This window comes from Rasamsonia byssochlamydoides (assembly GCF_041956645.1).
Source record: "Rasamsonia byssochlamydoides strain NRRL 3658 unplaced genomic scaffold VTN77scaffold_11, whole genome shotgun sequence".
Taxonomy (NCBI): Eukaryota; Fungi; Ascomycota; class Eurotiomycetes; order Eurotiales; family Trichocomaceae; genus Rasamsonia; species Rasamsonia byssochlamydoides.
In genome coordinates, this window is record NW_027192394.1 from 231,706 (window position 1) to 245,447 (window position 13,742).

The window sequence follows — 13,742 nt, forward strand, 5'->3', positions numbered from 1 at the left end:
AACTTCTTTGTCTACTATGTAGTAGTAGGATAATTAGGTAATAATGGCCGCTCGACTTGTGAGAAAGTATTCCTTCGCATTAGTTTCGTATCACAGAGTACAAGTACAAAGAAAATCCCTCATGCTGCTAAAAGCCATAACCACTCTCCACAAAAAAAGGCGGGGGTAATTCTCGAAAAGTTTTGATAGAAACTTCCCAATGGTATATCGCTATTTCGTATCATTTACCGGCTTTCTCTTGCAGTCTCTGCGTCAAGTAAGCGGCAACCAAGGCGGCACACCCTCCAAATCTCAACACCCATCCCACACTGTCGTCCCAAGGCTCGCCCCGCGGCTTCTGCAGCGCTTTAAAGATAGCGCTGCTGATCAGAGTTGAGAGGAACTGCGGAAACGAGACCGCCACGTTGTGTAAGCCAAGAACGATACCGGCTTGATCGGCAGCATCCGCTTCTTCAGTGACTGGTGTGACGCCATCCGAAATCCCACCAGCCTCGACATCATCGCTTTCCGTCACACCAGCGCTTTGCGCGCCGTTCAGGGGAGTATATCGTTGACCACGAGATTCCGCCAATTCTGCTTGGCGACGCTGGATTCGTCGCTCAGCATCACGCTGCGCGACTTCCGCCGAGATGAGAGCAAAAGGCGCCCAGAGTGTGACAGCCCAGGAAATACCGACAATTCCGATCACCACCGTGGCGGCTTGAACAGAGTAGATAAAGAACGTGCTGAACATGCAGATTGCAAAAAGGAGATGTGAGAGCAGCCACGTACGCCGCAGAGTCAGGCCGGGGATTTGAAGCTTGGAAAGAAAGCTCCATTCCTCGCCGTCGTCGACGATCTTGCCGCCGCTGTGATAGGACTCGAGCAGGGGTTCCGAGGAGGTGCCAAATGGTGTACTGGAGAATGAAAGTCGTCGAGGTATCTCTTCGGATTCTTCAGGCGGACTATCCGGGCCAACGCGAGCTGGAACCTCGATCTGTTTGTACGAAGGGACCACCAGAAGCGGCAAGACGACGTTTGTGGCAAACGATACAATCGCATCAACCAGAAGAGCAAACGTGCCGACCCTTGTGGCATCCTCCCACGCCTTGTTAATGTCATCATCAGAGAGGTCTGGATGTTGGTCGAAGATAGGGTTGACATAGAGCTGTCCGATGTACGTCGTCGAATAGAACAAGAAAGGAAACCATCCGATCCACGCCGCTAGCTGAACCTGACAGACTCTACGAATCTGTGGGGGCAGCCGACGAATAGACTTGAAGACCTGTTTGAAAAAGGAGAGAACACCAGGGTTGTCGGATGCCGGTGGCCCTTCGAGCCGCGGATCCCGCTCTTGGATGTATGTGCAGCTGATCAACAGCGTACTTCCGAGAGTGATACTTGCAATCACACAGAGTACTTTGAACTGAGTGTTTCCAAAGATCGGAAACGCCTTTGGCAGGTCCATGTAACCTAGGATGTATCCCAAAATATTACCTCCGCCGGTGAGTCGACTCGCCCAGGCATTTGCTGACTCTTGCTGATGAGCTGGGGCATTGTCAACGATGAAAGCCCGGATGCCTGCCTGAACTGTACAAACAAAAAATGTCAGACTGAACTTCCAAAACAAAAGTCCGCTAATAGAAGACTGACCCGTATTAATAGCAAAGTCAAGACAGTACATCAGAATCGTCGCAACGACGATGGTCGTTGTTTTTACTCCGTCAGACTGAGCTTGAACGCCAAAGATGCCGAGGAAACCGCTCACAATTTCCCGCACCCAAGCCAGAGCCAACAGACAGGTCACCGTGGCGAGTCCACCAAATACCATGAATGGTTTCCTCTTGCCCCATGAGATGCGGCAGTTGTCACTTCGGATACCAATATAGGGCTGAACGAGGGTACCGGTAAGAGGGCCAGCGACCCACACAAAGGCGAGGAGCGCCTTACTCATCCCCAAGGATAGAAGATATGGCTTTATTTGACAGAAAAGTTAGAACTATCTGTGAATCCAACAGTGGCCTAGGCCATTTCATGGAGGCTTACCGATCCATGAGAAAGCTCTACAGACCAGACAATCTGGAGACTGTATCCATCGAGGAAAGTGTCAGCGTTCATCCAGTCTTGAGGAAATTGAGAACACGAAAAACTCACCCTCCAATGCTGAGAGTTAATATGAAAAGATACCAACTGCTTTTAGACGTCTGATCCAGATCGTGCTGGTCTGCGGCAACGGTCGAGCCATTTTCAGCAGTCAGAGCTTCCCCCTCATCATTCGCCTTCGTTGGTGATACGAGAGGTGAATTCTCGTCAACGACGCTCCCATGAGTCGGCGTCATTGAAATTGAACTGCAAGAAACGGTCTCTTGCTCAGCTTGTTGGGGATCGCTTCAATTACCACCACAGGTAGGTAGACCAGGAGACCGCCTCGCAGCTTGCGATGACTCCAGCTGTCAAGAAAAAAAATAAGAAGCAAATATGGACGGAGTTTCAAAACAAGGAATAAAAACGGGCAAATACAGTAGTAAAAGTGACGACACTGTTGTCAAAACAGTGTACCATCAACTCAGACAGGACAGGAAAGAGCTTCTCCGATGATATAGTATAGGTGCTGTATGACTTCGTATCGTTCCTCGAGAGAGGAAACTTGAATATATGCAGCTTTCAAGGTTCCACTCCCTCAAAACATTAAAGAAAAGGAAAGAGCAAGAGGAGAGAGGGGAAATCTTCCCACAAGCGGGAAGCCTGATGGTTTCCAAGGGTCGGAGGCTGGAGCTGTTGAGGAGGAGACCAGCGGAGCTACGGCAGCGAGGTCAGAGCTTCCCCCGCAGTCACTAATACATCATAACCCAGCGAGTGAGGCCAGCAAACGCATGCGAGTTGCTGTCTAGAACTTTCCCATTGCAGGACGCCGTTGCATCAAAAGGGCCATACTATCATGGTGGAAAGACAGACACAGACACTCGATGGGGGTGTTCTAAGACGGCTAACATCTGATCACTGAATCATCGACGTCAGCCACGCTTTATCCAGCTTACACGTGACTGCGGATGACCCGCACTTAATCTTACTATGGCAGTCAATTAATGCAAGACAATGCAACAGAAATATCGTTTTCCCATCTTGGACTCGCTGGGACTGGACTTATTGCCTATGTTTATTTCGATTACCCTCTTGATAGGACAGTTCCATGGTCACAAGCGCATAAATTAGGTGGCTGGTGATTGATTGTTTCTGAAATGATCATCAGATGACGGCGCCACGTAGCTTGCAGAGACAGCTCGCAACGAACAGCTGATTTTCTAAGACTGCTGCCTCAGGTCAGGACAGATGACTAACAAGGAATAGCTGGCTACGGTCTACAAGTTCTCTAATCATTCGTCTCCAAAGCAATCAAGAAATTATATTTTTGCCATAAAGGAAATCTATTTAGTAGGGCGCATCAATTCCACTGTAAAGGCGAGTCAGCCATGACAGTGGTAAAATATAGTGCCGAGACACCCCAAGCCCTCTCATCCGCTAGAGGGTATTCAAGTCACGTTATGTATAAATAGTCACACCTTTCCCGGGTATACAAACTTCAACCCAATCCTGACCATTCCTGCGAAAGACCCGCCCTATCCATAACACACAGGCATAGTAAAATAGCACAAACATACCGTTGTTGAACAAAGCATATCAAGTGCACAAAACCAATGTGGGTAGGTAGGAGGTGAGGACCGTCACAAAAAGAAGAGCAACACGGAAGCATTAAAATCACACAGCATATGGCTCGCACTAAATCACAACATTGACAAAACAACTGGCCTGGCTCCGCACAGGTCATATGCACGCGAACCACCCAGCTTGACAGGAAGCAACAAGACCAGTGCCGAGTTAAGTGGACGAATCGACAGACGATATGAAGACAGACGATATGAGCAAAGGGAAATATAACAAATTAAATATGCTTGAACAAAGGACCTTTAAAAAAACAAAAGTCATGTCTTCATTGACTGGGAGACTGGAAACCGGTCGTCGACTTCGACGTGGTAAAACAGCACCCAGGGGCCGATAAAAGAGGCAAAAGTAGAGATGCATTGGCGAGAGGGTATCATCAAGTTGCGACGAAGATCGCAAAGAAATGAAACATCGACAGTAGCGTCCTACTAGTCGAGCCTTTTTTGGGGGGGGAGGGGGGGGGGGGTGTCATAGTAAGATTCGAAACAAAAACAAGGAGCCAAGTTGCAACCTCAAATCTGCTGCTGCAAAAATTGAGGGGAGATCATCTGCGGGGCGACCATCGTCGGCATGGAGGTCTGCATTGACATGGAGGCAGGCATCGACGTGACCGTCGGCATGGTCACAGCAGTGGGAGTGACAAAGTTGTTGGAGTCCGAGGCCGGCGAATCATGGTCGACAGAACCAAACTCGTTCTCCTCGTTCTCCAAGTCCTCGTCGCTGAGAGGTTGTTGTTGTTGTTGTTGCTGCTGCTGCTGCTGCTGCTGCTGCTGCTGACCGTCTTGCTGCGATTCATGGGTGCGACGGTGTCTGGCAGTGAATTCGTCAGGAGAAAAGATCCAAAAAGGGAATATGCTCCAGACTTACTGTGCAAGGTTATCGGACCGCGAGAAGGCCTTGTTGCAGTACGGGCACTGGTACGGCCGTTCCTGGGTATGGGTCCTCACGTGCCTAGATAGCCGCCCAACCTTGATTAGCCCGGCGGTTACAGGAAATGAATCGCCCAATCGGGCTGTCCCAACGCTTCGAGAGATAAAAATAGGCTGAAGAAAAAGGAAAACGAGCTTACCGTTTCAAATGCTCTAGTCTCTTGAAGAGCCGGCCACAGGATGGGATGGGACACGAATGAGACTTCTGAGGGTAGGGGCCTAGCTCCATCATGGTGGCGCTCCGCGCACGACGCACGGGGCCCGGACGATCCGTCCGAGTGAGAGCGCTGGGTGAGATCGACGCTTCGACAGATTCATGATTCGAGAGAGCTGAAAGGTCATCTTGATTGTTAGTGAGCGGCAAGGTCTGCTCGACGCCTTCTTCCAGACTGGGCAGCGGGGTCCCGTTTCGTGACGAGTAACCGTTGGCCAGATCCCCTGAAGGCGAGGAGATACTCGATTCGTCCGCCTCGGTGACCGGGGCCACGGAGTTTGAGACGGAACGTCGGAGGTCACTTGGTTTGTGGGCGGCATATGCCGTTGGCTGGCTCTGGGCGCCCGACGCCTGCGCCGCGGCGATGGCGTTGGTGATACTGGGCGGGATGGATGAGCGTCGCCGCCGCTGCTTGTAGGTTGGTGAACCCTCGATCACGGAATACATATTGCCAGGGAAATGGCGACTGGCCCCGGTAAAGTGGGTCCCGGTGAGATTCGAAGGCGGCAGCTGCATCATCGGGTTGAAAGTCGTTGTACCCACGTCCGGGATTGCCGTGTACAGTCCCGTATCCTCATTCGCGATGTATGCGGGCTCGGTACCCAGAGGCATCGATTGTTGCGGCGGAGTGATCGGCTCGTAAGAGATGCCCCGGTTGCTGTAGTCCTCATACTGCGAGGAGACAAAGGAGGGCGCGGGGGAGTATTCCATGTAGGCTGGCATCGACGTATGACGCTGGTGAATTCGAGTGAGCTGCATTTGGTTGCGGTCATACGGCATCTGACCAAAGTCGGTCTCACGCTTCATCGGCACGACTTGGTTGTACATGGCCGAACTCCCAGTGTCTTCGGGAAGGATCGAGACTGACGGAGCCATCTGGGGGGGAGGCATAACGTCAACTGTCCGAACCACTGGAGAGGTGGATTGGCCAAATGTCGTACTTGCGTGTATAGAAAAAGCTGAAGAGTTAGCTTGCTGTGCCTTCGTGAGTTGTTCGTAGAGCGACATGGACGCATCAAATTCGAAGGACAGAGCCGGCTCAGCAACTGCGACGGTAGTCGCCTCCTGACCCATCTTTTCTCTCTTCAAGTCGCGCTCCAGCGCGTCAAGGAACAGTCGGTCGTGTGGTACACTGTACCAGTAGAAGACTTTCTGCTTCTTCTGCGTGCGGATACAATTGTTCTTGTATAAGAAGTCAAGGAAAGGGCTCTTGGGCTCTTCCAGCGAGGCGTCGGTACCGGATTTGAGATTCCGTAGGTCTGAGAAGATGCCTTCCTCGAATTTCTTGGTATTCTTGACCGGGCGGCCGAAGGCCTGGAATCGGAAGGATAAACATCGGACGATGTCGGTACCAGAAATGTGGAAAAGATTGTTCCTATTGCCAGTCAGTTTTGTCGCTCCCATCCGGATTGCAAGCAGTTCACGGGTCACCAACCAGAGGACGCAGGAAATATAGTCACCCGTTGGAAGCAAGAAGCGCCTAATCAACTGATCTGGGTTCCAGTCGACCGGTGCGGAGATTAGGAAATACTTGACTGTTTATTTTGTCTTGGAGTCAGAAAGCGATCCTCCGGGGGGAAATGCGCGGGACGGGTGGCTGCTTACGGTTGTCAACCTGCTGAAGAGCGACCTGGGCGTCGTGTGGGAGACTCTTCATAGCCTCGCTGGAAAGCATGAACGTCTCCGGCTTCTGCGGAGGTGCCATGACTGCACCCTGTTGCGGATACATCTTCTGAAGACTGGAAACAGCGCATGTCAGTTGGGAAAGGGGAACAAGATTCATCGTTTCATTTGTTGCGCCAGGGAAGTGATCACGGGCGAGTACCACAAGCACCCCACAGGTTTGGGCATCGCGGGGTGGACGTACCTTCACAACACTGCGACCGCAATGACTGGGTGATTGAGGCCAATTCAGGCCAAGGGAACAATAGTATGTATAAAACAAAATAAATAATAAGATAACAATAGTCCCCCGTGGCCGATGAGAAAGTCGAAACGGACAAATGGAAACCAAGATCTCTTAACTAGAAGAGACGGATCGAATGAATATCGAACGAGCGATCATGCGATGAGGGAGCTAGAAGCTATCGAAGCGAAGCGACTTGAGGTGCCAGCCTCAAAAAGAATCCAGGCCGCTGGGTTGAATGCGAATCCTGGGGGGGAAGAGGAGATTTGTCTTGGGCCAGCCCGACTCGAAGACTCCGGGATTGAAACGAAAGGAGGTGAGAAAGAAACAGGGAGACCACTGCCGACTGCGACGGCGAAGGAGAAAGGGGCGTGGAGGTTTCTGCTTCACGACGGAGGACGCAGGGCTTTTTACACACGGTCAGGGAAAGAAGGACGGCGGCCCAAGCGGCGGGATGGCGGCAGAGGGGTTAAAGAAGAATTTCCGTTGGAGAATGGAGAATTTGGAAGCAGGAAGGACGGGAGTGCAGATCGAACGGGCAGGAACGATCCTGCCGTCCAGAGCAGATGCAGATGGCCCAGGAGGGATCTTAGTCAGTGAGTGCGGGTAGGAACTAGCCAAGGCAGGCAAGCGAGGTGTGGCGGGGGCAGCCAGCGGACCCGCCAGGGGAAAAGGAAGGAGCAGGTGGGTGGACGAGAACGAGAGATGGAAGCGAGCTGGCGGCTTTGATTCTCGGCCCGCTATTTTTATCGTACCGTACGGTACCGTACGGAGCCAGTACGGAGTACATATTCGGACTCAAATACCGTACTGGAGAGTGGAGAAGCCAATAATAATAGCGGCCCGGTAAGAGGCCAGAAGGGTCATGAATCAGATGATACGCAGGCTTACGGTACCGACTGGCCGTGGCCCTACACCAACCAGGGTCCAAGTAAAGGACCTGTCAGCTCAGCTCACAGTTCACCGCGTTGGCATTGTACATGTACAGTACATACGTTCTCTGTCCAATGTAACTACAGTACAGAGTAAGCATGACCGCAGCACCCTTGTATGTCTAGACAACTTGTGGCAATTCGGGAAAAGAGCGGATCATTCGAGAATCCCTGTCAGTATTATTCCGTACGCCATAAGAGCATGGACGCTGTGTGGATCATGAGTTGATTTGCACCCAGCAAGCACCCGAGAGTCCATCCAGGACGAGCTGCACCGTGCTCGGAGTGGATATGTGGACGTTCTGGGTTTGTCCAGGCCAGGCCTATCCTGAGGCGAATTGAATGCTGGATTATCCGGATGGAAAGAAGGCAGCCGAATTGTAGACAGATCCGCCTTTGGAATTCAACTACAAGGGACTTTGTACGGAGTATCCTGATGGGATCTGTCCAGTCTCTATGCAGTACATTCGTAGTCAATCTGACAGGTCCTTGTTTGTACTGTGCAGAGAGAGCGTCGTCAGATATGCAAGCGCGCAGTTTTCTTCACACCTTCATTCTATAGAACTGTCATTATTCGTCCAAATTCCTGGTCAAGTTGGCAGGCAACTGGAAATCTGGAAGGGGCCGGTAAGGCATCGGACAATGCTCGAGGAAGGAGGGATCGAGGACCTCAGGCTGCCGCCGGTAGATGCCCCCTTGATGGCGCCGTGTGGAGAAGCGGCGGTGGGCCGGGGGGCAAGGGAGCGAAGCCCATTGGCCAGCTCCTTCTCAAACTGGCGCGACGAGAATCTGAAGCACCCGCCATCGGTTTCAGAATTCTCCAACACGGCCCAGACAGTGTTCCAGGCTGCACGACAGTGTTGATGGAGGGTGGGAAACGTTCCTTACACGCCTGGCTGTGCAGCCTGTCAGTTGCCAGCGCACTGGCCAGCTGGGGGTTTGTCAGCCACTCGATCAATCACCATTCACCAGTCATGATTCATGATGAAGACCAGAGAAAAACGTTCCAGGATCAGAAGAATAATCTTATTGTGCAGTTTTTTTTTTCCAATGGCATTGACCGGAATACGGAGTCCGTTGAAATCCGTTCGCTGGAAGCGATGCATCATGTGGACGAGTACTGCCTGGATTTGCAGGCATCAGCCAGAACCCCGAAATTGCCCGATTGATCACTCACATCCAACTATACTCTCTTAATTTTAATCAATAATATCGGCATTATAATAGTCAACTGAATTAATGCGGATTCGATGAATATTACCTGTCCATCAGGTCCTCTGTCATGTATGATTTACGGTGAGAGGAAACTAAAACAACAACCTTGGGAAACGTGCTGTACTTTCGTTTCTTGGTCTAGCCGTAGGCAGCAACTCTTGTCGACACATTCCAATCTGTAGCATTCTCAGACCAACTGATCTAACTCGATAGTGATACTAGTCGATCATGCATCGCGAGATCGTGGAAAGATCCTTCTTTTCCCCGACGATAAGCAAACACCATGACGCAAACCCCGCACGAAAGAACCAGAGGGGAATGGGAATCGGATTGATTGTATCAACCTGAAACCATGGGGCTGTAAACGTGGGATTCTACTTACCGGGGTTAACGTTGCTTCCTCATCGACGGCTATGCCCGAAGGGGGCGCCTGAGGCATTCTAGATTGGAAATAGTCATCATTGGAGATTTGGAATAGTTGACTGTTGACCGACTACTACGTAATGGCTTCCGGGTTTTCTGATGTGGATGCTCGCTGGAAGATCGATTGAACGAGCCAAATTTGAGTTTACCGTTATCCTATTACCTAGTATTAGCAGTACTTAATTGTCTGCTGATCATTTGAACGGAGCTCAATTGACGAGATTTCAGGAAATAATTCCTGCCTCGCTCAATACGATTCACTAACTATATATGGAGTATACTGTAAGGTCTTTCTCTATACAATCCCATTGGCGGAACTGTATATTATTAGTTTTATTGGCTTTGTAGATGGTCATCTAACTAGTGTACTCCGTAAGAACCAGACAATACAATTCATTACCCGAAAGGTGACCCATTCAGCTATTCAATGAGATCGTATTACGCGGTAGTTATATAAAACTAGCAAGTACAGAGTGAACAACGCCTTCATCACTACGGAGTACTACCAGCACCTCGTAAAGTTTCTTAGTCCTTAGCATCCAACAAAGTAAGAACCTTAAAGTGATCTCATTTTTGGGAAATCTCAAAAAGCGAATTGTCCATGGTAATGCTGGTTCTGGCAAATGTAGAGACCGGCCAAGTGCACTGTTTTTGGTTAAACTTAGAAGAAAAGGCGGTACCCCACTGAGGTGACAGGACTGTGATATCAAATTGGCATCTTAAGATCCCTCTTTGGTCCTAGCTTGGAAGTAAAATAACCATGTTGATTAGCGAGTTGGCTCTGGCAGTCCATTTGTCTCTTTTTACTGGTCGAAGCGGCCGTATCTGCGACACTACTGAAGCATAGACCGTTATAATGACCGTTACTATAACCCCAGAAGCCTATTATTCATTTCTTTTTTTCTCCTCTTTTTTGAATTTTCCTTCAATCGGATCCCAGCGCTGGTGGCTATGGATGGAGTATGATTGATCCTCATCGCATCGACCGTTGAAATGATGTTGATATTACTCATGATTACCAAGCCGAACTGGATTTCCAGACGGAAGATTCTGGATGCCTAATACCCAAGGATTGAAGGGTCAAAGTTGCACACCGACATCGAAATCGTTATTTTCGCCCTCATCTACAGATGTCAATAACGTAGGAACAGAATCGAAGCGAAGAACTATCCACATGATCTATCAATCTATACCAGACGAGTACGACTACGGAGTAAGGTCAACAGCACTGCTCAGGACACACATATCCATCACTTTTTCTAAAACGGTCGGCCCCTGCCTGATCGACCATGGTGAAACCGTTAAAAGCCGGCCTTGTCAGGGGGAAACCTTGTTTCTTTTCTATAATTTTCCTAAGTTGTGTCCAGATAAAGTTTGTGCTCCGTAACGGATACCCTACCAAAAAAAGGAAAGAGATAAATAAGAGTGGACCTATCCTATCGATCAATCAAAAAAAAGGAGTTTACTCCGATAGACCGTTAAAAGATCACTCATTAGTCATCTTTCTTTCTCGCTTAAAATCAGGGAGTGGATCTTATTATCTTCCAATACGGAGTACTCCGTATTCGTACGCTATCCTGTATCTACAGGACACTAAACTAGCCCTCTTCCAGGTTATTCGTCGCGTACCTTGCATGGTCGTGCCTTAGTGACCACCTACCTAAGGCATCTAACCTATCTAGACTAAATGCCGCACGGGTCGTGGCCGACTCGTGGGGAAGAGAAGCCGTCGGAAGTCCGGAATCAGGACCGGGACCACCGACGGCTTGAACTTGGCAAGACCGTTTAAACGTTAGGTGGGTAGATATTAGCCTTGTAGGGGTGCTGGCTAGTACGGATAGGGTAGGCGTTGACGAATAAGGTCGTCGAGTCGGAGAATTTACTGTTTTTGATCTGCCTGCGATGGATGTGCTGTACGGAGTACGGAGTATACAGACTTCGACATTATTTTTTGGGAGATTGCGAGTCAGACAGTCAGGTCAGGAGATATATCATTTTGCAGTGTGAAGTCAGAACCATTATTGCCTAACTGCCTAATTTACTTGAATCAACTTCTAACTTGGTAACTACTGTAGATTTCACCCACACGTCCAGATCCGATCCCACGTGGATGTGAGGGTTTCCTGCGATCGGAGTGCTATGCAGTGTTTTGGCCTGAACTTTGATGCATAGGTATGTACTCCGGTATGTACTCCGGTATGTACTCCGTACTTACGCAGTACATACTTTATTTACATACATGCCTAGGAGGTACCGAATACACAGTTATGCTCTTTCTTTATTTAGTCTTTACACAGACATCGGGTACGGATCGTACAGGAATATCATATCCATAGAGATTCCGTTTAACCAGAGAAGTTTATCACAGTATCTACTCCGTACCTACGGAGTTATGGAGTAATAGTAGGCACTGACCTCGTCAGCATTGATCAGACAACAACTCCCTTTTGCATGAAATTCAAGCAACAAAATACGGTGTAGTGAATACAGTAATAGTCATTACACTACCACGGAAAGACCCGGTCCGGTAGACTAGCGACAAATGAAGCTTGCCAGGATGTCGATCAACGGTCATGTATGTATGTCATGTATGTAGATCAGTTGAGCTTGACCTCAAGCTTGAAGCTATACGGACTTACGTAGTATCTCTCTGTACGGAGTATGCGGTATGCATTGATGGCATCATGCTCGAGCTTCTCCAGTAGTATGCACATACCTACATACCTACGAGGTAAGTACTCCATCCATAGAAACCGATAGAAAATTCTTAAAAAAGGGTTCCATACTGCTTGCTACGTTTCAGAATTGAGATCCCTTTCTTCACGATGACAAAAACACGAGAGATGGTTGCCAACGTCCTGTTTTCCGTATGCAGTAGAAGACCCTATCAGCCAGTCAGAGAGCAGCAAGTAGGTACGGAGTACGGAGTAGGCTTAACTTAAGTTGCCGACTTGCAGAACCTGAAACATACCAGAAAAATCAAGAAAAAAAAAAGAAATGGCAGCTTATTTGAGTTTTTAGCTATTACTGCAAGTCACTTAACTGTCACGAGTCACGACCACAACGGGCAGGACAATCTAAAGTTCCGGGGCATGCGAGGTCCAAAGATGAGATACATACCTACCCACCAACTTAGCTACCTCTTAGCTATGTCGAACGTTGAACTTTCTTTCTCGCATACATCGCATTTAATTCCCACCTTCAGTGCAGAGTGAAGTGGATTCAGTGGAGTGGAGAGGAGTGGAGTAGAGCTTTGAGCCTTCGATTGATTTTATACGTTCATCAGTGCACACTGTCACTGCCACAGGAGAGTCAAAAGTCAAGACAGAGTAGGCATGTACTCCGTCTGAGGTCCGTACGTACAACTTCCCATTTAAGTTAAGCCATTACTGAGTCATAGACAACATCTATCTATCGAATCAGACTTGTCTGTTTGTTTATTCGTACTATTATACCTACCTATAGTACATACTTATAAGTGTGGACTATGCACACTCTCAACAGTCTAACATAAATTGTGCCATCATTATGTAAGAAGGAGTAATATAATTATTACTATATCACTAGAGTTCCTAAAAATTCTGGCTTTATGATTATGCAGGAAAAGAGCAGGACGAAAAAAAAGGGCGAAGTGAGGCATCTCACAGAGTACTTCGTACTGGTATGTACTCCGTACTGAGGTACCCGCCACAGCCAGTCGGATTGATCGAAATTTTAATTACACCGTTAATCAGATCCTTAGTCAGGTCGATTAGGACGGGATCTTTCTCCTTCTCAATTCTATTATTATTTTTTTGTGCATGAAAATATAATTTTAATCATGTGGCCCATGTGGCCCATGTGGCCCATGTGGGTATTTCATTCATCTTCCCACTACGGATGGAGTATAGTACTGGTCCCGTAGTACCCGAAGCCGATGCTTCGCAAAGCTTAAGAGTTAACTCCCCGAAAAAGCTCACTTACAGCCTTATATCAGTGGACACTGTCGGATCCATAATGCGTCAGATTGCCGGAATTAGTCTCGTAGCTAAACTCCGCCGATTTTCTTAAGGAGTGGCTGCCTGGACTGTCGATCGGGATTCGGGAAATCACCGTGCGTGCAGTAAATTTGCTTTGCTATCTAAACCTCCACAGACCCTTCATAGAATCGTAGGATTGTCGAGCGCAATGTCCACAATCGTCGGACGGTCGCTTTCCTCAGTTTCAGGAGATAGACCGGACCGATGACCAAGAAGATTCGACGGAGCCGGAACTCTCTACTCAGAGGGTTTGGCACGATATGGTAGTTGATACCCCAGACTTCGGATCCGTTGCTCAAACGTGAGACAACAGACGATCGCCTCATTCTTTACGTGAAGGCCTAAGCGCAAACAGACTTTTCAGTCTGTCTTGGATGAATAATCCATTCGTCCGAAGCGAGTAAA

The 13,742-nt window shown here is 48.8% G+C and overlaps 4 protein-coding genes across 4 annotated transcripts; all 4 read right to left on the reverse strand.

Moving 5' to 3' along the window:
• Positions 1-220: 220 nt before the first annotated feature.
• Positions 221-2,318, reverse strand: VTN77DRAFT_845 (uncharacterized protein; the record flags this gene model as incomplete). The annotated part of the gene is made up of 4 exons (XM_069424949.1): positions 221-1,569; positions 1,633-1,954; positions 2,026-2,065; positions 2,134-2,318. 4 exons carry the CDS (start codon positions 2,316-2,318, stop codon positions 221-223), a joined length of 1,896 nt encoding a protein of 631 aa, XP_069280326.1.
• Positions 2,319-4,211: 1,893 nt separating this feature from the next.
• Positions 4,212-6,571, reverse strand: VTN77DRAFT_846 (uncharacterized protein; the record flags this gene model as incomplete). Its single annotated transcript, XM_069424960.1, has 5 exons — positions 4,212-4,509; positions 4,567-4,650; positions 4,769-6,217; positions 6,278-6,377; positions 6,448-6,571. The coding sequence occupies 5 exons, from the start codon at positions 6,569-6,571 to the stop codon at positions 4,212-4,214; spliced, it is 2,055 nt and encodes a 684-aa protein (XP_069280327.1).
• Positions 6,572-7,168: 597 nt separating this feature from the next.
• Positions 7,169-7,615, reverse strand: VTN77DRAFT_847 (uncharacterized protein; the record flags this gene model as incomplete). Its single annotated transcript, XM_069424971.1, has 2 exons — positions 7,169-7,488; positions 7,555-7,615. The coding sequence occupies 2 exons, from the start codon at positions 7,613-7,615 to the stop codon at positions 7,169-7,171; spliced, it is 381 nt and encodes a 126-aa protein (XP_069280328.1).
• A 655-nt stretch (positions 7,616-8,270) lies between these two features.
• Positions 8,271-9,334, reverse strand: VTN77DRAFT_848 (uncharacterized protein; the record flags this gene model as incomplete). Its single annotated transcript, XM_069424982.1, has 3 exons — positions 8,271-8,527; positions 8,569-8,611; positions 9,278-9,334. The coding sequence occupies 3 exons, from the start codon at positions 9,332-9,334 to the stop codon at positions 8,271-8,273; spliced, it is 357 nt and encodes a 118-aa protein (XP_069280329.1).
• Between the last annotated feature and the right edge of the window lie 4,408 nt (positions 9,335-13,742).